The sequence below is a fragment of the Stenella coeruleoalba genome, assembly GCF_951394435.1.
Source record: "Stenella coeruleoalba genome assembly, chromosome: 3".
In the NCBI taxonomy this organism is placed as follows: domain Eukaryota; kingdom Metazoa; phylum Chordata; class Mammalia; order Artiodactyla; family Delphinidae; genus Stenella; species Stenella coeruleoalba.
The window spans coordinates 111,671,304-111,698,288 of record NC_137148.1 but is presented as its reverse complement, the minus strand read 5'-3'; the positions used below and the strand labels follow the sequence as shown (position 1 = coordinate 111,698,288).

Genomic DNA, 26,985 nt, shown 5'->3' with positions numbered 1-26,985 from the left:
CCAACAAACACATGAAGAAATGCTCAACATCATTAATCATTAGAGAAATGCAAATCAAACCTACAATGAGATATCATCTCACACCAGCCAGAATGGCCATCATCAAAAAATCTAGAAACAATAAATGCTGGACAGGGTGTGGAGAAAAGGGAACACTCTTGCACTGCTGGTGGGAATGTGAATTGGTACAGCCACTATGGAGAACAGTATGGAGGTTCCTTAAAAAACTACAAATAGAACTACCATATGACCCAGCAATCCCACTACTGTGCATATACCCTGAGAAAAACATAATTCAAAAAGAGTCATGTACCAAAATGTTCATTGCAGCTCTATTTACAATAGCCAGAAGATGGAAACAACCTAAGCGTCCATCATCGGATGAATGGATAAAGAAGATGTGGCACATATATACAATGGAATATTACTCAGCCATAAAAAGAAACGAAATTGAGCTATTTGTAATGAGGTGGATGGACCTAGAGTCTGTCATACAGAGTGAAGTAAGTCAGAAAGAGAAAGACAAATACCGTATGCTAACACATATATATGGAATCTAAGAAAAAAGAAAAATGGTCATGTGGAACCTAGGGGCAAGATGGGAATAAAGACACAGACCTGATAGAGAATGGACTTGAGGATATGGGGAGGGGGAAGGGTAAGTTGGGACAAAGTGAGAGAGTGGCATGGACATATATACACTACCAAACGTAAAACAGATAGCTAGTGGGAAGCAACCGCATGGCACAGGGAGATCAGCTCGGTGCTTTGTGACCACCTAGAGGGGTGGGATGGGGGGATGGGAGGGAGGGAGACGCAAGAGGGAAGAGATATGGGGACATATGTATATGTATAACTGATTCACTTTGTTATAAAGCAGAAACTAACACACCATTGTAAAGCAATTATACTCCAATAAAGATGTAAAAAAAAAGTGGCTTTCTTCTATTTGAGGCTTTCCTCGCCTAAAATAAATAAATAAATTACCATACAATCAGGAATTCTACTCCTAGGTAATCTATTCAAAATATACGAAGAAGTATGTCCATACAAACACTTGTATACAAATGTTCCTAGCAGCATTATTCCTAATCATGGAAATAATCCAAACGTTCATCAGCTGGCTAATGGAGAAACAAAATATGACATATATTCATATGACGGAATATTAATTACTGAGCAATTAAAGGAATAAAGTACTGACAAATGCTAGGACACCAATGGAGCTCAAACACATATGATAAGTGAAATAAATACAAGCTAGATGTATACTGTATGATTCTCCACCCCCTCCACCCCCAACAGCACGGCTTGCGGGATCTTAGTTCCCTGACCAGGGACTGAACCCGGACTACGGCAGTGAAAGCACCGAGTCCTAACCACTGGACCACTAGGGAACTCCCTGTAAGATTCCATTTATATGAAATGTCCAGAAAAGGCAAATCTTTTAAGATAGAAAGCAAATTAGTGGCTGCCTCGGGCTGAGGTGGAAATAGGAAATGAATGCAGACAGGCACAAGACATTTTTCTGGTGAAAGAAATCTTCTAAAACTGAATTGTGGTGATGGCTGAAAAAACCTGTATGTGTACTAAAACCCATTTTATTACACACTTTAACAAAGTGAGTTCTATGGTATATAATTAGACCTTAACAGAGCTCTTTTAAAAGTAAAAGATTATAATGACCTTATAAATTGATGAGTATTCCCTCTTTTTTATACTTTGAAATAAAGTATGATTAGGAACATAATTATTTACTCCTTGAATGTCTGGTACAACTTCCTAGTGAAAAATAGTCAGGAACTTGTGTTTTCCTTGTAGGAAAATTAAAAGTTGATTTCTTTAACAAATGTAAGACTATTTTAGTGTTCCTGAATCTGTTTAACCTAAAGCTTTCAAATGTACTGGCAAACACAGGAAAAAAAAAAAAAAAAGAAGCAAGAAGTGAGAAAGAGACTATGCAAGGAGATGAAAATTTCAAAAAACTATCAATATCCAGGGAAACTTAAGAAATTTCTGTATCTATGAGACAAGAACAGGATGCCATTTAAAATTAAAATTCAGAGAAAAGAAAAGAACATTTAGAAATTAAAACTATGAAAGCAGAATTTAAAAATTCAACAGAAAGGTTGAAAGCTGTGAGTTTAGGAAATCTCCTAGTACGGCAAAATGATAGAGATGCAAAATACTTAAGAAAAATTAGGAAAATGAAAGGATGAGTCCAAAAGGTCCAACATTCAAATAATAAGAGTTCCAGAAAACAAAGAGAAGGAAATTATCAAAAAGTAATTCAAGAAAATTTCTCAAAACGGAAGGATTTGAGTTTCTAGACGGAAAGAACACACGAAGTAGTCAGGACACTAGTTGAAGAAAACAAGCCTAAATGACATAGAACATTCGGATAAAGATCCAAAAAGTTTCAAGACAAAAAGTACAAATTAAATACAAAAGGTTAATAACTGAGTAACATTGAATTTCTCAAGAAAACCAATGGAGGGACTTCTCTGGTGGTCCAGTGGCTAAGACTCCACACTCCCAATGCAGAAGGCCCGGGTTCAATCCCTGGTCAGGGAACTAGACCCCACATGCCACAACTAAAGATCCCGTATGCCGAAACTAAGACCCAGCGCAGCCAAATAAATAAATATTTTTAAAAAAAGAAAAGAAAAGAAAGAAAAAGAAGAAAGAAAACCAATGGAGACAAAAAGAAATTCTGAGGGAAAATAATCCTCACCTCATATCTGGCTAAATGTCAAATAAACGTGAGGGTAGACCAAAGACTTTCCAGACATGCAAAGACTCAAAGAATGTACCTCAAGCACTTTCTACTGAAAAAGCAGTCCATAAACAAAGAAATACACCAAGAAAAAGCCATGAGATCAATTTCTGGTTAAAAATGAAAGACTGAACACATGCATCTATTTTTACACCCTCCAGAACGACAAAACATTATAAAAAGGAGATTTTTTAAAATTCACAATGATATGACTCAAAACAAAAGCAACTAATCAGGACAGAGTTTTGGTGAGGGGGCATGAAAATGTTCTGATATTGGATAGTGGTGATGGTTGTAAAGTTCCAGGAATACAATAAAAACCACTGAACTGACTGGGAAAGGGCACCAAGCTCCATATTCCACCTGACTTCTTCAACTCCCTCTACTCTCTTTCTACAAATGGACCTGCTGTCTCTACTAGAACACATAATTAAAAAGCATATTCAATATCTCCCTCCTACAAAGTAACCTGTTTAATCTCCCCAAAATGCTTATCCAGTCCTTTTTCACATTACGCTCAGATCAAGCTCCCTATAGCTTCCCCACTATCCCAGTCCTACTTGTTGGGACCCAAAGGATAAATTTAATGCTTCTTTCATGTGATAGACTTTATTCAAAGAGTTAAAGGATGCTACCAAATCCCCTACTTCAAGCTAAATATTCCTCATTCCTTTAACTGTTTCTCGGCTCAGGTATTACCATAGTCCTGTTTATTCTTATATGCTCCTCTGTATCTCATTTAGAATGTGGTCCCTAAATCTAAACACAATACATGCATTATCATATGACAGGTAATACATTTTTGGAGAATACATGAATAAACGGAAAAGAATGAACACTTTAACCATATCCCTTTCCAATATTCCATTTCTATTACTGCAGTGATTTAAAAGCATTTTTTTGGCATCCATAGCCCATTGACTACTCATACAGCTCCTCTTGCTAAGAAAAATTTCTACCACCTTTTAAAAAATTAATTAATTAATTATTTACTTATTGACTGGTTGATTGACTGATTGATTGCTGCGCCAGGTCTTAGTTGTGGCATGCCGGCTCTTAGTTGCAGCATGCATGCGGGATCTTGTTCCCCAACCAGGGATCGAACCTGGACACCATGCATTGGAAGCATGGAGTCTTACCCACTGGACCACCAGGGAATCCCCTCTACCACCTTTTAACATGTTTTTCTTTAGGCTTTTTTTTGTGTGTGTGTAGCCTTTAGGCTTTTATCACTATAATTTTGTATTGAACAAAACTGCACACATGAAGAATATAAAATCTAAGCTAGACAAATGCTTTGGGCCTTAGTTTTTACATCTGGAGAATGTAAACAACCTGTGCTATCTAGATCATGAGGTAGTGAAAAGCATGAATTAAAGCAATTTATTTGGAAGTACAATGAAAACTATAAAATATGAAAGCTTAAGTTTCTATTAGGACTCCACTTCTAATTTTACCAATGATGGTTTTAGATGGCTTAGGAAAGCCTGCACAAATACCTCCTGAACAAGTTTAATGAAGAATCCAAAACATAAATATCTACTTCAATTCCCTATGTCCTCAATCCACTGTATCACCACACAACAGAAATGTGTGTGAGCATTTCAGAAACCATACAAATATTTCATGCTCATGGCAGTTACAAGGTTTACTTTATAGTTCAAAACACTAAGAAATTTAATAAATACCTGTGGTTCAAAACCCATGTCAAACATTCTGTCTGCTTCATCTAAAACAACATAAGTCACTCTTCGAAGATTTGTAACCCGACCTAACATGAGGAAAAAAAATAAAGACAAAAAGAAAACTAAAAATCAGTCACAATTCATTTTATGACTACCAAAATCTTTAAAAAACTGTAAAGGGAACTAAAATGCCTGACTTAACCAGAGGGGTGAGTTAGGTATCTTTAAACAGTGAAAAGAAATTTTGGTTTACAATATCTTATCTACTGGCAAATACTTTCTGACAATGGGTATATGAGGCCCTTTATTTTGTCAAACTCGTCTCTTGCATACCATCATAGGGCCTGAAGAACCTGTAAAATTCAGAAAACAGCCCTCTCCAAAACACATCATAAAACTAAGACTGAGATGGAGCATCGAGCCACATCAGCCATTATCTGACAGCATCACCTAGGAAAAAACATATTAGAGATTACAGCGTATGTGTGGAAAGCAAGTTCCAGTGCTAACTATTTCAGACGCAGAAAATCTCTCTTTACAATACTTTATGTAGTACATAACCTACTTATATACAGTTAGAAGCTTCTAACGGGCATGTCAAAACATAAATAAGAAGCTATTCAATATCACTAGGTAACTAACATATTACACAAAAATTTTAAAAATCAATGTATTACATAGATACATTTTTCTATACAAAGATACAAATCCTATTTTACACAGTGCTCCCACTGGTTTAAATAAATGCAACTGGCTTCTTAGCCAGAAAAAACTAAATACATAGACAGGAAACCCTTTCTAAAGGATTAACACAAGCATTTCTATCAATTGTTGATTCAATCACCTGGCAAAAACATGTATAAAACAGTTATTAAATATAAACCAAAAGGACAGATAAAGGGAAAAGATAAAATTAATCAAGATGAATTTCAGGAGGAGACAATCAATGCAGCATTGAGAAAAAACAAGGAATTATTTCATTAGCATTCAACCCAAAACTTTTCATATGCTATACAAGCACAATGACTTATCAATACCAATGTCACTTTACCAACTTCATGTAGAATTAGAATTAAGAGTACACAGAAATCCAAGCAAAATGCTATTAGAAACATGCATTACTCAAAGTTTTAAATACTCTATGATATATATATACTGAATACTACAATGGAAACGTTTGAAAGCATTTTCTTCAAAAAACAGAAATGTGCCAAAATAAATGCTTTCTAATATTTAAGTATTCCATACTAACATGTGCAGCCCCAATTAGTTTTGCAAGATTGGGAACAGCATTAAATTACCTACCTTTGATGGTTTAAGTCTCGGAAGCCCAGTTCTATAAATCTTGAAGGGCCTTTCTCCACAGAAGTTAAATAATGTCAACAGTTTAGTAACAGTTTTGATAGGGAATAATTTAACAAAGCACAATATTTGAGCTAAAAACATGCAAATTTACAAAAGATAAATTTTCTTGAAGCTGCAAGATCTTAACTTATCTAGTATTGTAAGAAAGTACTAGCTCCTATGGAGAAAATGTCTAAATTGTACAATTAAAAAGAAATAGTCCCCCACCCTTTTAGAAGCAAAGCTAGGCCAAAATTGAATTAAGAATCCATGTTAAGTGCTAAAAAAAAAAAAAAAAATCAGATGGAGTAGTTGTGAAAAAAAATTTTTTTAATTAAATTGCAAAAATATTATGAATACTTGCAACAAAAGCTTGTTACAATACAAATTTCAAGATATTACAGCTTCAAGAAGAAATGTAGAAACCTTTGGTGGTTTCTTGTTTCTGCTTTAACAAAAATGTACAGAATTCAAAAAGGAGAAAAGAGAACAAAAAAACGAACAACAACAACAAAAAAACCCCAACACCCCTGACTTACCACTGTTAGCTGCTAACATGTCAATCATTCGACCAGGTGTGCAAACAATAATTTCAGCACCTCTTTTCAGCTCAGCAATCTAATAAGAAAAGATGAAATTTTATAGTGTATTTATCACTAATGCTTCTTTACAAACTTGAAAATACTGACTGAGGTCCTTGCAGAGCTCCATAACATAAGACAGCCAGGTCTGATTAGAAGACACCAAAGCCTCCTGCTTAATTCTTTGGAATGCTGGAGCACTAATAAAGGAATAGGAAGCAGCAGAAAGACCACATGATGCTGTAACTTTGAAATCAATGAAAACCACAGGTTTTTACCAATTTTAATTTGACACAACTCCTCAAAACCAAGAAAGGAATATGAGAGAGCAGTAAATAAAGAATTTGATAGATCAATGTTTTTCAAATTGAGATTTGTTTCCATTAGTGAATCACAAAATCAGTAAGTCACAACCTGCATTTTAAAAATGAAATAGAATGGAAAACACTAGACTTTGTTAGACATTATAAAACTTTGTTTGACTTCTATATAAATATGCATGCATGTACCACCTTATTTTGTAACTGTATTTACTACAGGCTATGGCCAAAAAAACTGACACAGATAAACTTAGAAAACTAAGTTCAAGCGTTTAAAATAGCATTGGGATAACAGAAGCAAATATTCCCAAGATGTGCCTAAAATCTGAGAAGTCCTGGTGGTTTGGGGGTTAAATATGTTCAGAAAATGCCACTTAATTTATCCCATTTTTTTCTAGCATCACGATATACATTAGCTTATTAACAACTAACAAGTCTTGCAGAAAAGAAAATTTTAACTTTACATAGTCCAACATTTCCAAAACTTATTTGACCACAGAACCCAGTATTTTTCCTTCTTCTAGTTAAAGCAAAATATCTGATGACTAGCATTCTTTAGAAGACACATGGAGAAATGCCAATCTAAAGAGAGTGAATGAAGGTATGTTTAAATAATTCTCACTAAAATCATTTAAGAATGCAGATGAAACTCTGATATTAATACATCCCACTCAAAACCACCTTTTAAAGATGTCATTTAGATTAGAGAAAATAAATGTTGGTCCAGGAATCGTAAGACCTAGATTCTAGGACAAAGTCTTACTAAGCTAAAGACTTTGGTCAACTTAACCTTTCTGAACATCTGTAAAATGGAAAAAATAATCTGCTTCCTTGAGCGGGGAAAGACAAGCATGGGAAAGCTAAGATACGAAAATGACTCAAAAATTCTAAAATATAACTTTAACATAATTCATTCTTACTATTATTTTCACACCTCATTTTAAAGATTTTAGAAGCAATCAATACAGAAAACACTAAAGCAAAAAATCACTTTTACATTATTAAGTCATTCAATTTTTAAAAAGACTGCAAAAACTGAATGTTCCTTTTATAACTACCTGCTCACTGATTCCTGTTCCTCCATAAACACAGACCACTCTAAGGCCCAAGGTCTTCGAAAACTTCTTACATTCTTTAGTAATTTGTAAAGCCAGTTCTCGAGTTGGAGTCATGATGACAGCTGAAAAGATAAATGTCAAAAGCCTAACCACCAAAATTCTTGAGAGGCTAAGATTTATAGTGTTAAATTTAACCTCTGCAATCAAGTTCAGATCATAGTCTAAATTTTGTTTTAATTTGTTTTATGCACCTTTGAAAATCCTATTTCAAAAGTTTTGTAATAGCAGAGATTGTGCTGAAGGATAATTTTAAGAAGGTTTTAAGAACATGCTATAGGAAGATAAATGAGAGTTAAATACCTTACTCAACCATCAGGAAAATACTTGGTTGAAAAGAATGCAAATCATTCTCAACTGCAAATCACAGAGCAAAGATAATCAAGTGACTCACTGTGCTGAAGAGCCATGCCGTGGCTTCCGGAAACAACCTTGGTCTGAGGGGCACAGACAGAGGAGAAATATACTGTGCCCTCTGTTGCCAAGAGAGGAGTTGAACAACTTTCCAAAACCCTACTCAAATTTGGAGAAGAGATCTCTGCCAAATGAATCAAGAAAACTGAATCTAAAGACCTAATCCTGAATGAAATGTTGGCACTACAGCCTTTTAAGGCCGAAAAAAGAAAGAAAAGAAAAATACACTTCCCTACAGTCTTCTATGTTGAGTTGATAGATCCACTGATACGGGCTAAGAACAAACCTCAACATAAATAAACAGATAGATGCACGAGGAGTCTACCTGCCGAGTCAGAGTTTAAAAACTGAGCTGTGCCAGGAGAGGCTGTTTTTGTACTTCTGAGATGTCACTCCAGAGCTCTGAAGATTCTCACTCCACCTGCTGGTAAGGGGAAATCAGCCCCAAAGTGCCAAATTTATAAAGGAAATGTACATAAAGACATCTTTATTGTTATAATTAACATTACAAAGCATCAGGTCTTTCTGATTAACGGACAACGAAGTTGTTAACTGAAAAAATAGTTTAATGAAAGGAATTGTACCTATTGGCCCCTCTCCTTCTTCTAATGACCTCTGATCCATGATGTGTCTAAACATAGGCAACAGAAAGGCAATGGTCTTTCCACTTCCTGTCTTGGCAATACCAATCAAATCTCGTCCAGACATTATAGCAGGAATCGCCTGGGTTTGGATTGGCGTAGGCTTTTCATAACCATGCCTTAAAAAGCAAACCAAAGGAAGACAAGGTAAGAACTGTGATCTCTGGGTCCCTCAAACTGTAAATAAAAGTTTTCCAAAACGTATATCCATACAATGAAAAGGAATGAAGTACTGAGACATTCTACATCATGGATGATGTAGAAATATTTGAAAATACTACGCTAATTGAAAGAAGCCAGTCACAAAAGACTATATTAGTATGATCTTATTTATATGAAATGTCCAGAATAGAAAAATCTATAAAAATAGTAGATGAGAGGTTGCCTAATGTGGAGGAGAAAGGAGAAAACTGACTACTAATGGATCCAGGCCTCTTTCAGGGATAATGAAAATATTCTAAAATTAGATTACGGTAATGACTGCACAACTCCATAAATATACTAAAAATCATCAAATTGTAAACTTAAAGGGTAAATTTTATGGTATGTAAATTATATCTCAATAAAGCTGTTTAAGAAAAAATAATCAAGTTTTCCCATTAGAGTAAAAATGTAAGCAGAGGAATTATTTGCGTAAAGGGCTATTTTTAGTAGCAAGATATTGAAAAATGTGGACAACTACCGAACACTTACTTTTTGAGAGAATTTAAGATCTTCATAGAAATCCCACACTGAACCCAAGATTTAATTGGTTTGGGGCAACCTTTTCCCTTGACAATAATGCCCTCCATTTCCAACCGAAATACATTCACTTCTACAAAACAAAATCCAGATTAAAAACTCTTAAATATTGTTCTAATAGTGCCTTCTACTTTTCAGTGAGGCATGGTAAGATTAAAAATTTTCAATTCTTTTCTAGTGTTCCTGAAGATAATTCCATAGAAAAGCTACGTGACAAAGCACTGAACAGCTCAGAGAGACAACTAAAGCGATTACTGTTGCAACCAATTAGGAACAAAAGAAACACTCCAATTTCTACAATTTGGCTTTTATTTTGACTTAAATTGTACCAGCAATAAAAGAACAATGATTGGCAAGTAATACAACCACTTGTTCTTTAAGCAAGGGTTGCCCAGATTATCCTTATTCTATCAATATCACACAGATTCACATTGGTTCCTAACTCTCAAATATCAGAAAAGATTAACAATATTTTATTTGCTAACTTCACATGAAGAGTATTTTCGATGCTAAAAATCTCAACTACATGAGCCAAACTAATTTTTCCTCATTTTTTTTAATGTTTCCAAAAACACACTAATTCCTCACTGCTCCAAATCTTTGCGGATGTTGTCCTACCCTCTAGAATGACTTCTCGCCTTCTAGTTCCCTCTCATTTCTCCAGGTAAGCCAGGCAAATTCCTCCTACTCATGCATCAACTCACAGGCCTATCAACATTCCTCTCAGGCAAGGTGAAGTGTACTCCCTCTGTTCCCACAATAACCAATAAATGAATAAAAAAATTCTACCCTCTTGAGACATTTTTGCCAGTTCTGGAACTTCAACATAAAAGTTTTTTCTGAATTGTTCATATTCAATTTTTCCATGATCCACTGGTTCTAGAAGCTTTCTCTGCTTTGTCTGATAACCTGTAAGGGCAGTCTGAAGATCAACTTCTTCCTCCTCTGAAGAATACTATAATTAAAAAAGAAAAATTAAGAGCTAAATCCATTACTACTTTCTCCTATGGGAAGAAATATTCCTAGTTTTAAAGATCCTCCTCTCCTAGAAAATATTCTTTGGCTTTTACTTTATTTTCTGAATTTTCCAACTTAGTTTATTTTTTCTTTGCCCTTATAGAAAGCTATAATAACAATATAAAGCTAAAATAAAAAAATAATTTTAACACGGCTTTAATAAAGTTTTCCTATAGTTTTCTCTATATAAATCTTTACAATGAGTGCTAATAGGAAAAAAAAGTTTAATTTATTCCGTCACTTCATTTCTTCTCTCCCTATTCTATGTCTGGGATGAGCTGATGAGGGACAAGCGGGAATCAAAAAGTGGGCATACACTTGTGCAGCAACACGGATGAACCTAGAGAATATCATACTATGTGAATTTAGTCAGACAGAGAAAGACAAATATTATATGAGATCACTTATACGTGGAATCTAAAAAATAATACAAATGAATTTATTTGCAAAACAGAAACAGACGCAGAAAACAAACTTAGGGCTATCAAAGGGGAAAGGGGAAGGGGAGGGATAAATTAGGAGTATGGGATTAACAGACACAAACTGCTATACATAAAATAAACAACAAGGATTCACTGTATATAGCACAGGGAACTATATGCAATATCATGTAACAACCGAAAATGGAAAAGAATCTAAAAAAAAAAAAATATATATATATATATATATATATATATATATATATATATATACACACGTGTATATATGTATATGTTTGTGTGTATGTATATATATATATGTATATATACCTATAGACAGATATATATATCTGAATCACTTTGCTGTATACCTGAAACTAACACTGTATTATAAATCAACTATACTTCAATTAAAAAAAAAAAGTGGGCATACAGCAAGAGGTCAAAGATGTTAGAATGTTCTACCAATTTGAATATGCGGCTACAATACTGTTGAGAATTGCAAGAATTTCTCCTAAGAGTAACTGAAAAGCACACTTCCATCAATGCTTTCTTATAAATACTTCTAGGACAGTATCGCAAACAAAGTCAAAAATGAATGAAGGGGGCTTCCCTGGTGGCGCAGTGGTTGAGAGCCCATCTGCCAATGCAGGGGACACGGGTTCGAGCTCTGGTCCGGGAGGATCACACATGCTGCGGAGCAACTAAGCCCATGTGCCACAACTACTGAGCCTGTGCTCTAGAGCCTGCGTGCCACAACTCCTGAGGCCTGGGCGCCTAGAGCCCATGCTCTGCAGCAAGAGAAGCCACTGTAATGAGAGGCCCATGCACCGCAGCGGGGAGTAGCCCCCACTCACCACAACCAGAGAAGGCCCGCACACAGCAACGAAGACCCAACGCAGCCATAAATAAATAAATAAATAAAAATTAATGAATAATTACCTCCATGGCATCCTGGTCATTCTCCATTAGCTCACCTTTCTTCTTATCAGAATCTACGACTGCTTTTTTGGTTGTGACAACAGTGACAACTTTTGTGACTGTTGGCCCAGACTTCTAAAAAAAGAATATAAAACGTAAAGTTGAAACACAAATTATACACCAAATGAAACACAATGATAACTGTCACAATTTATAATTTGAATTAACTTAGTTGTTAGTGACAACCTAATGAAAAAACAAAAAGTGGTCTGCCTTCTCCTTACTGACTTGCTTGAATTTAAAAATGTAGGTACTTCCCTGGTGGTCCAGTGGTTAAGAATCTGCCTTCCAATGCAGGGGATGTGGGTTTGATCCCTGGTCGGGGAACTAAGATCCCACATGCCGCAACTACTGAGCCCGCACGCCACAACTAGAGAAGCCCACAACGCCGCAACTAGAGAAGCCCACACGCCGCAACGAAGATCCTGCATGCCGCAACTAAGACCCGATGCAACCAAATAAATATTTAAAAAAAATTTTTTTTAAATGTAATACAATTGCATTATATTTTGTAACACATTAATAATATAGGTAATGCAGTATATAATATATAATTTTATATAATATTATGTAATATAATTTATTTTAAAAATACTACTAAATGGTACTTTTCACTCATTCAACAAGCCAAATACTATTCTGGGACCTTAGGATAAATCAATAAACAAGACAGGTACGGTAAAGATCACTGCTCTTGGGACGGTTTTAGAAGAAGGAATAAACACAACAAAAAATTAATTTATATACTTTTTCAAAAGGTAATAAATGCTATTAAGAAAAAGAAAAACTAGAGTAAAGAGGATCAGGAGCATAAAAGATGGGAGTGCTGGAGAAGGACCTATTCAGGGCTTACTGAAGAGGACCTACTGAAGAGGACCTACTGAGAAGGCAACAAGTAAGAAAAAATACTAAACAAAGATGATGGCAGTTAACAGTGACTTCTAAAAGAACATTTGCAGTTAAAATTCACGAGTATCTCTGCTATTTAGAAAAGCATTGACACTTCTGAGATGGGGAAGGAAACAAAATCATTAACTTTATAAAGCCATGCATGTCAGCAGTAGGTCAATGCACCAGTGAATTCAAGTTACCCAATTAGGAATGTAAATCTCTAAAAATAGGAGAAAATTCCATACCTTTTCATTTCCCCCACCACCTTTCACACTTCTCATATTAAACTTTTTTACTTCCTCTTTCACTTCTTCCATGTAAGCATCTAATGGATCTAACTCCTCACCCTCCATTTCATTTCCTTCCTTTTCAGCCTCTGCAGGATCATCTTCATCATCTAAAATATCAGAACACACTTTCTTTGAATTTGTGTTTCAAAAGGAAATACTTCACAATGAGACCACACCCCCCCCCCAATTAAAGCCTTTTCTCTTACTACCCAAACACCTTCCTTACCAATTAACACAGGCACAACGCAGTTCAAATACTCACACTGGCAAGGTTTTAAATCCAGCAGGTATTAGTTTTGAATAATACTAATAAAAGAAATAAATTATAAATTATTAAACTGAAAAGAGGAAGAAAGACTAATATGTCTAAAAAATGGATCTCCAGTATTGTTTTACAACTACACTAGCAGAAGCAGAACTAAAAACTCTGTCTGCTAAAATGGTATGTTTATTTCTTGCAATTATCTTTCTTTAAATGACACAAAGAAAAAATAATAGCACATTCTTAATTAAAGACAATCTAATGTTTTTTACATAACTAAGATATCATCACCACTTAAAGGTATAATCCATTCATCTATTTAGTTCAACTTTCACAGAAAATGAAAAATTCACAGGAATTTTCACAGAAAATGGAGGAAAATTCCCTTTTCCTATAATATCTCACACTCTTCCACTTTACTAAAATCTTAAACATCAATATCAGATGTGGAGGGGAAATGTTTCTCTTATAATTTATGAAAAAATCAGAGGGACTTGAAAACATGCCCTTAACTCACCCTCATTACTAACATTGGAAGTAAAAAATTAAAGAGCTATTTACTGACTATGCCCATAAGCACCTAACTCTCCACTCTAAGGTAAAATCAGTGATCCTTACCAAACACTACTATACAATTTTAAAATTTAATGTAAACATTAAAAGGGGCGTTTAAAAATCTCAAAATGAAACTAGTGATTCTACTTCTAGGTATATACCCAAAAGAACTGAAAGTTGGGACTCAATCAGATACTTGCACACCAATTCTCACAGAAGCATTATTCACAATACCCAAAAGACGGAAACTTATATATGCAGCAACAGATGAATAGGTAAACAAAATGCAGTATATATGTACCATGTAATACTATCCAGCCTTAAAAAAGAAGGAAATTCTGAGACATGCTACAACATGGATGAAACTTGAAGACACTTTGCTAAGTGAAATAAGCCAGACACAAAAAGACAAATATTGTATGATTCCACTTATATGAGGTACCTAAAATAGGCAATTCACAGAATCAGAAAGTGGATTTGAAGTTACCAGAAATGGGGGGGAGGGGGACAGGATGGAGAATTATTGTTGAATGAGATACAGAGTTTTTGTTTAGTTCTGGAAATGGACAGTGGTGAAGGTTGCACAAATGTGCTTAATTATCACTGAATTGTACACTTAAAAATGGTTAAAATAGTAAACATTATGTTTTTCCACAATAAAAATGGCCTATTACTCATAATTCTAGAATATTCTACATGAATTGTTATATAGTCTATTAGTCTAACAAATCAATATACCATCATCATCTTCTAAACTCCACTTTTTCCCTTGTTTCATCTCTTCAATTTCCTTTTTCAGTTCCCCTATGTTTTCCATGGCCTTTTTACGTTGTTCTTCCCGCCATTTCTCTACCCTTTCTTTTCGCTTTCTCATTTCTTCTTCTAGCTTATTCTGGTCAAAGTTCTTAGGGGAAAAAAAAGAGAAATAGAGAGAGGGAAATAAGGATCAACAATTTTACTCCAAGTGACATTCCAGATAACTTCTCCAAAGTATAAAAAAAGGAAAAATAGATGTACACAAAACTCCTGAAAATAGATGTACACAAAACTCCTAAATTTAGACCAGATTTAGATCATACATCTTTTAAATATATTCAGGAATAAACTAGCAAAATGAAATCACAATAAAAAGTATCTTCAACTAAGAAAGCAGACACACTTCAAACACCATAAATTAATCTCATTTTAGTTACAAGCAATATGCACACATGAATTCAATTTCTCCCTCTAAGTGGAAACTAAATGAACTAGCAAGCAAAGTTCCCTAGTTATTAGTTATTCTCAACTTTAAATCCTCCAAACTCCTCCAAGACTGCCTCCATGAAAACCAATTTTCTATTACAAATTACTGAGTAAATGAAAGCTATTTATCAACATGATTAAGAAGTTTTGATCTTTTAGCCTTTAGGTCTAGGTTTCCTAGGAACAGCCATTCTAAACCCTGTATCAAGATTATTAATAATACTCTTAAAAGGAGAGAGCAAATCATTTGCACAGTCATAATCAGGGACTTAAAGATTAAGCATTATAGAAATCAAAATTTTAGACACGCTACCTTACAGGTAGTTATGGAAATACACATGTATAAAAGTCAAAGAAAATATTAATAAATGATAATGATGATGGCCTTTTGGGCACCTAGGATTACAGAGAATTATTTCTGACTTTCCAAGTATTTTATAATACAGTTATATTATGTTTGTATTAACATAATAAGTTTATTTCTTAAACAAGCAAAAAGCTTTGATCCTGAATTTATATCCTTTATAATTCCATCCTCTCTGAAGATGAGCCCCAGAAAGCTTATGTGTTTTTCTCAAGATCACCCACTCATTCAAGACTAGTAGAAACTAGATCAGAAACCAGACTCCCAGACTTCTTGTGTTATATCTTTTCTTAGATACACTGCTCAGAAAGCAGGTCCCTTAAAAAAAAAAAACACTAAACAAATAGAACTCAAAAAAAAAAAGAAAAAAAAGTGAAGCTATAATATATTCTAAAATGGGCAAAAGATATGACTAGACATTCTAAGAAAAGTGCAAATAGTAAATAAACTTAAAATACCTTATTTAATTATTAGTTTACATTATGTTCATAGCACTTAAAAATATTTACTCATATTTAAAGATATGCAACTCAAAATAACAAGAAACCAACTACACTGGCAAAAATTAAATTTTGAAATATCCATGTTAGCAAGAATGTGAAGAAACAGACATTTTCATATGTCTAAAATCGTAAAACTTATACAACTTTTTTGGAGAGCAATTTGATACTATTCATCAAAATGTTAAATGTATACAGCCAGCCCTCTGTGTCTGTGAGTCCACATCCTCAGAATTCAACAAACTGTGGATCAAAAGTATTCAGGAAAAAAAATTCCAGAAAGTTCCAAAAATCAAAACTTGAATTTGCCCCATGCTGGCAACTGTTCACGTAGCATTTACATTATGTTTACAACTATTCACACAGCATTTACACCATATTAGGTATCATAAGTAATCTAGAGATGACAATGTATGCGGGGAGGATATGTGTAAGTTATACTACATCATTTTATATAAGGGACTTGAACATCTGAAGATTTTGGTATCTGCAGGGGTCCTATAACCAATGCCCCTAGGATACTGAGGGAAAGCTATATATATATACCCATTGACAAAGTCATTTATTTTACTGATACCAATTTACCCTATACTATATTCACAAAACACATGTGTACAAGGATTAATATATCATTGTTTATAACTACAGACTGGAGACAGCCTAAATATCCATCTACTTTTTTTCAACAAAACACTATGCAGGCATTACAAACAACAAGCTCTACCTCTGTATTCAGCTACAGAAAGATATCCAATATTTAACAAATGAAAACAGAAAGGCATTCTACTTCTTAAGTTAGATAGTTCGTATACTGCTATTTATTACTCTTAAGACCTTACATATTCATAAAATAATTCATAATTTAAAAGTGACAAAAAGCAAGGCACAGAATAGTGCATATAGTATGATCACATTTTGCACATAAAATTAGATAATTTGTATAGATATGCAACTTTTTTCTGAAAAATTTTCTCATGGGACAACTATTATTTTACCTGTTTATTTTACAAATCTATTATCATCTACTTAAAAATAAAACACACAGCATTAAAAAACAAGAATTTGTCACTACAGGAACAAATTTGATATTATACGATTACTTATGTTAGTAAACATACACCGGCATCCTTTTCTTTTTCATCCTCTTTGTCATCTTTGTCTTTTTTCTTCTCTTTAGAACTTTCCCCACTATCTGTTTTCTCTTTGGACCTAGACCTACCAAAAAAGAGAGAGACAGAGAGGGACATCATCTATTTGTTTTTGGAAACATTAATTTTAGAATACTTAGACTTGTATTTTACTTTTTATGTAAGAGTCAACTGAATTTTTATATACCATTAATAAACACTTTGGAAATAAAATGAAGAATTAATCCCATGAAACTAACTACAAATATTATTAGATATCTGGAAATTGACCAAAGGAAAACTGGACACAGCATATAAAAATAATTACAAAATTTAAATAACAAAATTAAAATTTAACAAATGGAGAAATACACGAAGACATTAATAGTCTACAAGACAACTGATATATGTAATAATATTTAAAATCCCAACAGGCGGGGCTTCCCTGGTGGCGCAGTGGTTTAGAGTCTGCCTGCTGACGCAGGGAACACGGGTTCGTGCCCGGATCCAGGAAGATCCCACATGCCGCGCAGCAGCTGGGCCCGTGAGCCATGGCCGCTGAGCCTGCGCGTCCGGAGCCTGTGCTCCGCAACGGGAGAGGCCACAGCAGTGAGAGGCCTGCATACCGCAAAAAAAAAAAATCCCAATAGGCTTGCATTTTGACCCTACTTAGGGCATCTAATAATGAGTAAAATCCCTTAATTGTAATGTAATCAAATTAGTTGACCTTTTTCCCTCCTTTATGATTGGTGCTTTTTAAAGCATCTTAGAAATTTTTCCAACTTTGATGAAGATACTCTAGAGGTAAAGAAGATATTCTCTAGTACAAACTCCTAAAAAGTTTATAGCTTTGCCATCTAATTTGGTTTTTAATCTGTTTGGAAATGCTTTTTGCGCACAGAATGAGGTAGCCGGTCCTATTTTATTAAGGAAAGCAAATGTCCCTAACACCATTTATTGGAAAATCTTTTTCCTACTATTTACAATGTCACCACTGTCATTTATCGAATGACCTTATATGCGTGGATCTGATTCTGAGTTCTTTATATGGTTCCAGTGATCTACTTGTCTATCCTTACAATAAAGCAACACTCTTAATTTCTATAACTTTATGACAAGTCTTGATACCTGGTAGTGCAAGCCCTCATAACTTGTTCTTCAAAAGTGTTTATGCCCTTTGCATTCTTAATTTTATAATCAGCTTATCAAATACTTTTCTATTCATGTCTGCTAAGAACTTTTAAACACCAATGTATGTTGAAGTTAATAAGATGCTTTTCCTGAATCTACTTAGATAACCAAGACTTTTCTCCTTGAATCTTATTAATGTAGAGGATCATACTGATTGATTTTCCAATGTTAAACTAACCTTCCATTCCTGGAATAAATCCAACTAGTTTATGATTGTATTATCTTTTTTATATATTGTTAAAAGCAGCATGCTAATCCTTTATGTTTAGACTGAGTATAGCCTATAATCTTTTTTCACACTGCCCTTGTCAGGTTTTCCTCAATCATCTTATTAATTTTCTTCATTTTATGAATGTTTCTTCTTTCTTAAGTCTTTGTTCCTCAAAAGTATCATTACAGAGTAAAAAGACAAACCAGAGTAATATATCTGCCCCTCAAATAAATGACAAAAAACAACTATCCAGAATATTTAAAAACAAAACCCCCCTATAAATCAAGTTTTAACGACAGAAACAACCCAATAGGAAAATGAGCAAAACATTTAAACATGTACTTTAGAAAAAAGGAAATCTGAATGACCAAGAAACATATGAAAAAGTGTTCAACTTCATTAGTAATCAAGGAAATGCAAATTAAAACCATAATGATATTGCTATTACATGTCTAACAAATAAACAAAAATCAAAAGGACTGACAATACCTAATACTGGCAAGGGTATGGAGGGATACAATTCTCATATACTGCTGGAAGTATAATTAGTACAAACTCCTTGGAAAGCATTTCGGATTACTTAGTTAAAATGAAGCTATGTTTATTCTATGACCATGTAACTTCACTCCTATATATATATACCCAAGGGAAACTCATACACATGTATACTAGGATATATATACAAAAATGTTCATAATAGCCCCAAAGTTAAAACAACCCAAACATCCACCTCAGTAGAATGGATAAATAAATAGTGGTATATTTATACCACAGAATAGTGTTCAGCAATAAGAATAAACTACTGTTATGAGCAACACAGATAACTCTCGACGTTGAGCAAAAACGCAAAAGAAGACAAGACTCATTCATGTAAAGTTAAAAAACATATAAATCTAGACTATTCTTTTTCCAGTTATACACACAGGTGGTAAAACTATAAGGAAACAATTAGGACACAAATTACTAGCACAAAAGTCAGGAGTGGTTTTTTTTGTGTGTGGACGCGGGCCTCTCACTGCTGTGGCCTCTCCCGTTGCGGAGCACAGGCTCTGGATGCGCAGGCTCAGCGGCCATGGCTCACAGGCCCAGCCACTCCACAGCATGTGGGATCTTCCCGGACCAGGGCACGAACCCATGTCCCCTGCATTGGCAGGCGGACTCTCAACCACTGTGCCATCAGGGAAGTCCCCAGGAGTGTCTTTATATAGGGAAGGAGGGAGCTGGGTTAGGGAAGGGACATGGAAGGCTTCCGGGGGTACGGAAAATGTTCTATTTCTTGACTTTGGTGGCAGTTACATGGATCTTGCTTTATAATTATTTAATAAGCTGCATGTTTATATTTCACTCATTTCTCTGAATTTATATTTTAAAATTTAAAATAATCCCAATGGGCATTATAAAGTAAAATAAATGACATGGAAAAAATCCTCATTAACTAATATGGAGAAAACAGAGCAAACAGAACAAATCCATACATCCCATGACACCACTTTAGAAACAATAATGGCAAAGAACAAACCACTAACAAGAGAAACAAAAAGAGTAAATGTATTATGTCTAATAGACATAAATAATATCTCAAAATTGAATGGTACTGACATCTTAAGGAAACAGGTACATTTAACTTACAAAAGCAAAGTTCACCCATTATGAATAGCAAATCAGCAATACACACCATAAGTAAAAAAGTTATTTGTCAATCAACATTGGAAATGCCAAGAAAATAATTTCAAAGGAAAAAACATAGTTCCCACAAAGATGTATATAAAATGCATTTCTGACCATTAATAGCAGATATTAAATAAAAGAACAATGCATTATGAGTGTTAAAACTAATAGAATCTAGCATTTTCTAAAAGCATTACAAGCTTTATAACCTATTGAAATAATTCAGCTAACAGCTCACGGCAGCAGCCAAATTCAGTATTTATAAAGATTTTTTTAAAAAACTGTAGGGAAGAGAGACAGTTCCCAACCTACCTATTCTCAGCTTTCTTGCTTTTATTGCCAGGACTGGAGGATCGGGATCTCCGGCCCCGGCTTCTACTCCTCGAACGTCTCCTGTCTCGACTTCGAGATCTTCTTCGCTCTCGACTTCGATCTCTCTCTCTACTTCTGGAACGCCTGAAAGGGGACACTTCATTTATTCTATGACCAAGTGGAACGTCTACTTCAGACCATGGTTCTGCCTCATGTTGAAAGAAGCTTCTTAATTATTACCACTATTAAAGACAGATTTCAATTAACTATCACATCAGCTAAACAGGGAAAAAGTAAAGCCAGTCCTTACAAGCGGTCAATGAAATAAATGATACTAATTTCAAAGCGATGTTTGTTGAAAAACAGAGGAAATATGTAACAAGAGCTGTTTGAAATTTATGACCTATAGCAGAAAATCTAAATTTCAAAGACAGCTGAAACCTAAGTATAAGGATGGGCAGAATGGGGCTGTGGAAAGATCACAGATATGAAAATTAGGAGACAAGAATTTCTACCCTGGTACTACTAATTAGTGACATACATAGGGCAGATCAACTCTCTGGGTCTCAGTTTCCTCATCTGTAAAATATGGAGACTTCCCCAAATAATCTCAAAATCCTTCTTGCTCTAAAATCTTGTGATTCTTTCACACCAAAAAGTCAAAGACCAAATCTTTAACGACCAATTTCACTTAACAAGTACTTGACTGAATTGTATGAAACTGTTCCTGGTACCACATAATATAAAATTGAATAAGTTAGTGTTATCCACATTGTTACGAGTGAATATTTTCCCTAAGTACCAGGTGACACTTTTGCAATCTCTCCTTCCAATGTCTGAAAAAGATAAAGTCAAAGTTCTTTCTGTGATCAGTTCACAGCACCTGTATAACCTCGTCTTCTTTCCCATTTTAATGAGAAATCTTTTTTTGGTGTGGGGAAGATTACTTTTATTTAGAGACTGTTTTCTACCTCTAGAAGTTATGGCTGCTTGGGTGGTACCATGGAATATTTAATCAAGTTTTAAAAAATTAGGATGTTCTTTGGTTAAATCTAAAAAAGGTCTTTAAAATAGTTTCAAACAGAGTATGGAGATGGCTCTGCCCTGTTTCCTTCTCCTGTCAGCTCTAGCAGTTGCTCTGAAGACAGGGGTCAGCTTTCTTGGGACAGGATTAGACTAGAACCCCCCTGATGGCATATTACATTAGCTTTTACTTCACTGTTGAAAATGACAGTGGAAAGGGGAAAAAAAATACTGTTTGAAAGTTCTTGTTCTAGGCAAATCACTTCTGTACCTCATCAAACAAGCTGGGGTAAAAGCAGAGGGCCTGCAAAGGGGCCACTAAATTCTAGTCCAAAATTTTTGAAGAAGCCTGATTTAGCTGAGAAGGTCCAATTTATCAAGAGTCCTGTGGAGATTAATGTCTTACCTCAGACGCTTCCTGTCTCTTGACCGAGATCTTCTTTTATCCCTGCTACGAGACCTCTCTCTCCTTCTATCTCTATCCCTGCTTCTAGACCTTCTGTCATCTCCACGTTTACTTCTTTTGTCTGAGGGTGAGCGACTTCTAGATCGACTTCCAGAGCGTCCCCGTGATGCTGATCGCTTCCGATAGTGGCTAGATTATTAAGTTAAAGATTAAGCTTAGCAAACACAGCTTCTATTACATTTTATTTATTTTATTATTTTCTAAAAAAAATCTCAACAGATAAATTAAACATTGAAAGGACTTCTTATACGTAAACTTTTTTAAAAGTAGGGGGAAAGAATGAACTCTTCTGCTACAGCATACTGTCCTGAAAAAGAAGAAAGGACAGTAAGCCAAAGAGACCAAGTTCCTGCCTTTGGGTCTCAAGCAGCTTGCATTCTGGTAAAGGAAGAGAGGACAGGCAAGTAAAGAAATAAGTATACAATATGTATTTGGTGGTACGGAGAAAAACCGATGAAAGTAAAGGAAAAAGAGAGACAGTGGGAGGTAGAAAGTTTGCTCCTTTACACCAGGTGATTAGAGAAGGCCTCACTAATGAAGTGCCATTTCAGAGGTTTGAAGGAAGTAAAGGAAGGAACCATGGAGATATGTGAGGGAGAAACTTTCCAGGCAAAAGGCGCAGTAAGTGCAAAGACCCTGAAGAGGAACCTTGATTGGTGTGTTTACGGAACAGCAAGGAACCAGATGTGGTTGGAGTTGAATGAGTGAGAGAAAGTGTCATGAGATGAGGTCAGAGGTACAGCATGGTAGCCAAATGTGGAGAGCCTTATAGGCCATTATAAGGACTTTCTCTTTTACTTTGAGAAAAGATGAGAAACTATTGGAAGATTTTAAGCAGAGGCGTGACATAACCTCTCTACTATTTTTAAAGCATTACTCTGGCTGCTGAGGGGAGAACAAACCAAACAAAGGCAAGGACAGAAGCAGGGAAAACAGGTAGAATGCTACAGCAATCGTACAAGTAAGAGACAGCGTTGACTTGGATCAGAATGTCTCGTGTAGAATTGTTGAGACGTGTCAAACTCTGGATATTTTAATGACTAATTAAATGTCAAGTGCAACAGCAAATCTAGTACACAAGCCAGGCAAGGCAGAAAAGTGGGGGAGAAGGCCGAAGACATAGAAAGGACCTTCTTGGGAAGGGCCCTGAAGGCTGTGCTGAAGAGTCTCACTTCATCTTGGAAGCAGTAAGAACCAACAGACATGAAAGCAAGGAAATGACATAATCTTATGTTAATTTCAGAAGTGTCACTCTGGCTGCAGTGTGGAATCAACTGGGAGCGCAAGATCAGAGGAAGGTAACTTGAGGCAGGTGTAGCAGTCTGAGTAATACATGATTAGAGCCTGAATTAAGTCAGGGAGAGCAGGAATGGTGACTGGGTGCAGTATCTAATTAGATGTAGGCAGCAAGAGAGAAGAATCAGTCAAATAAATATCACTTCCAGGTTTCCGGTCTGGGTGGCCAGATGAACAGCAATGCTTTCACAGACATTTAAAAGACCTTTACACGAATTTTCTGTAGTTATGGAAATACTCTTTATCCAGGTGATGGTTACACGGTTCATATATGAGCTAAATTTCACCAGCTCTACCCTTAAGCGTTGACCATTTCCCTGAATATTAATTATACCTCAGTAAACTACTATTACCTTACTTACTTATTATTTATATCCTAGATATAAATGATCTTTCAGTCACAGCTAAACATTAAGCAAATACGCACATTTAAGATAAAAATCTCAAGGTCCCAAATCAAGTAACAATCTGAAATGTTGAAGAGATATCAGAGTTCTAATAAAACCTCCCAGTTCTCAGTTTAAAAAGGATAAAAAACACATAACAAAGACATTTTAAATCTATCTGCGAAATAAACGCCCATGCAACAAGCATTTACTGTAGTCCAAAACAAACCTAGTCACGTAGTATTGAAGGCGATGTAAAAATGTTTGGCCACACGCTCCTTTCAATTAAGAAAATACCACACGCGCACAAAAAACTAAAGTAGAGAGCGACAGGGGCCAAAGAAATGTTGCAAACGCGAAGTGGTGAGAAATTCAACTAAGGTCGCTATTGACTAAGGCGATACGGGTAAGCTCCGCGGAAATGGCGGGATGTAGTTGACGTCCCGGAGGTGTGTTCCCGCTCCAAGGGCTCGAACCGGCCGATGGCCGTGTAAGTGAACCCTGTGCCCGCCGCCGACTCAAGCACACCCACTGCCTCAGCCGAGGTCCCCCAGCCCCTCTAGTAGCCGCGGGCAGCGCTGGCCGCACGTGGGGTCGCACCGGGCCAGGCCCGGCCCCGCGGCCACCTCGATCCCGCCTGAGGAAGGGACTCGCCCGCTCGCCCGCCCAGCGCGCCGCCTCACCGTGACTCCCGGCCCATGCCGCAGGCCGCGGGAAAGCGGCGCCCTTCGGGATCACGCGCAGGAGAACCGGGCAAAGTAGGAGGCCGCACAACCCTCAGCACGCCGGGCGAGGAACAGCACTAACAAGCTGCAGCAGCCACAGCGGTAGCCACCATCCGAACGCGGCCAACGAAAACAGGACGTGCTGGCGCCAGCGGCAGGAGGAAGGAAAAAGCGGGCCGGAAGCGGCTATCGTTCCACAGCGGCCCCTCTCGTCTGGAGGCCGCACAGTGCCGGCTGCGCCTAAAGAGGTTGCCTCGGCCGGGTTTTCCCTGCACAGCCGCGGAAGCCCCCGCGCCTTGGTGCGGTAGAGGGTGGTGCTTCGGCCGCCATGCAAGCCCTGGGAGGGTCTTTCCTACAGGGGGCACTGAAACGCCATAAGCAACCCCGAGCTGCCCCAGGAAGTGTACTGACATCTAAGCGATGCTACAAACATCTCCATTCACTCTCATCATTTCTACGTGCATTCATTTAAACATATTGTTACGTGTCAGGCATGTTCTACCTTCCAACGAGCTTTCAATCGCGTGGCAGACATAGGCATTAACAAAAACACAAGCAGATGTAATATAACAGAAAAGAGATTCTACCATAGGAAAGGGGTTCAGAAAAAGAGTTCCCTAAGGAAGTGACCTTTGAGGTATGATTTGAAGACTGAATAGGAGTTAACTTGGTGAAGAGGTCGAAGAGCTAAAAATACGTTACACAAGATTATGGTTCTCAACACTGCCTGCGCTTGGGAGCTTAAAAATACATATACGGATGCGTGTGTTCCATTCTGATACTCTAATCTGATTGGTCTGGAGTGCTTCCAGTGCACTGGGAATTTTAAAGCTTCCCAGGTGATTCTGAAGTACAGTCCGGTCAAGGCGAAGAACGACTCGCCTAGTGGAACTTACGCTGCAATGTTGTTTTAGCAGAAAGCTGTAAAGGCGTTGGGGACAGGCTCTCACTTACTTTACGTGCTTCTGTACTATTTTATGTTCTTACACATACATATGATAGAAAAGTTCCATATTTTGACTGTGGCAGTCATTGCATGGATGTTTGTCAAGATTCATTGAACTGTACGCTTTATTTTTATTTTATTGTTATTTTTTTTGGCCGTGCCCCACAGCCTGCGGGATCTTAGTTCCCCAACCCGGGGGCCCTGCAGCGGAAGCGTGGAGTCCTAACCACTGGACGGCCAGTGAGTTCCCTGAACTGTATGCTTTAAATTGGTGTGTTTTATTGTATGTAAATCTTACCTCGATAAATTTGAATTTTTAAAAAATGAAACCAACGAGTTTAAGACTCTAAGACTGGCTTCTGCTCTTCCTCTGTGATTTATTGCCCACCTGTGGCTGCAGGGCAGACCATGCCGAGTAAGGAAGGCCTGAGCCAATATATGACAGAATGGACACCAATGAGGGTCAGGTATGAGAGCCATTGTAAATTGCTTGTATGAGGGCTGAAGGTAAGGAGTGTGGAGACACTGACAAGTGGTCAGATTCTGGATGTATTCCACAGGCAGCTTTCCAAACACCAATTGATAAAATGGATGTGAACTGCAAGGGTAAGGGAGGAATAAAGATGACTCCCAGGTTTTGATCCGAGCTACTCTGGATTGTGGTGAATTTGTGGAGATGAAAAAGGCCTGGGTGCAGCAGATTTGGTGGGAAAAGGAGAGAAAATCAGTGTTTCTGCCTACCAGATATCCAGAAGGAGATAATGGCTGAAAGGAAATATATGAGTCTGGAGTTCAAAGGAGAAATAGAGATTGGAGAGATAAGGGTCATAAGCACTTTATAGAATGTATAATACAGATCTTCCTCAACTTAGGATGGGATTACATCCTGATAAACCCATCTTAAGTTTAAAATACTGCAAGCGGAAAATGCATTTTAATATGCCTAACCTACCCATCATAACTTAGCCTAAAAAAAATAAAAAATAAAATAAAAAATAACTTAGCCTAGCCTACCTTAAACGTGTCAGAACACACACATTAGCCTGCAGTTGAGCAGAATCATCTAACACAAAGCCTATTTTATAATAAAATGTTGAATATCTCATGTAATTTATTGAATATTATACTGAAAGTGAAAAGCAGAACAGTTTTAAGTGGATCATCATGGACTGGGATCTGCAGCTCTCTGCCACTGCCCAGCGTCACTATAGAGTATCATACTGCAGATGGCTAGCCCAGGAAGAGATCAAAATTCGAAATTCAAAGCGCGGTTTCTAACGAATGTGTCACTTTGACACCAACATAAAGTCAAAAACTTGTAAGTCAAACCACCCTAACTCAGGGACTTTCTGTATACGGTATTTGAAGCCAAGGAACTGGATGACGCCATGCAAAAATTGATATAGCTGGAACAGATTTTTTAAATCACTTACTCAAATTTCTTGATTTTAAGGGAGAATACTGAGACATGGGAAACAAATTTAATCCCAGATCAC

General features: G+C 36.4%; 1 protein-coding gene across 3 annotated transcripts in view; it reads right to left on the bottom strand.

The window, feature by feature from the left end:
- DDX46 (DEAD-box helicase 46) overlaps positions 1-24,660 on the bottom strand; it is a 62,200-nt gene extending 37,540 nt beyond the window's left edge. For all 3 annotated transcript variants that reach the window (XR_013827625.1, XM_079916985.1, XM_079916986.1), the window contains exons 1-13: positions 24,502-24,660; positions 22,077-22,265; positions 20,648-20,791; positions 17,257-17,353; positions 14,771-14,936; positions 13,171-13,322; positions 11,996-12,109; positions 10,407-10,572; positions 9,570-9,690; positions 8,820-8,995; positions 7,765-7,886; positions 6,345-6,423; positions 4,465-4,547 (exon numbers count right to left, since the gene is read on the bottom strand). Coding sequence is in view for 2 of the 3 variants with exons in the window: in XM_079916985.1 (XP_079773111.1) it covers positions 4,465-4,547; positions 6,345-6,423; positions 7,765-7,886; positions 8,820-8,995; positions 9,570-9,690; positions 10,407-10,572; positions 11,996-12,109; positions 13,171-13,322; positions 14,771-14,936; positions 17,257-17,353; positions 20,648-20,791; positions 22,077-22,265; positions 24,502-24,518 (1,626 nt within the window). In the remaining variant the exon portion in view is untranslated. The remainder of the gene's footprint in view (positions 1-4,464; positions 4,548-6,344; positions 6,424-7,764; positions 7,887-8,819; positions 8,996-9,569; positions 9,691-10,406; positions 10,573-11,995; positions 12,110-13,170; positions 13,323-14,770; positions 14,937-17,256; positions 17,354-20,647; positions 20,792-22,076; positions 22,266-24,501) is intronic.
- Positions 24,661-26,985: the final 2,325 nt, after the last annotated feature.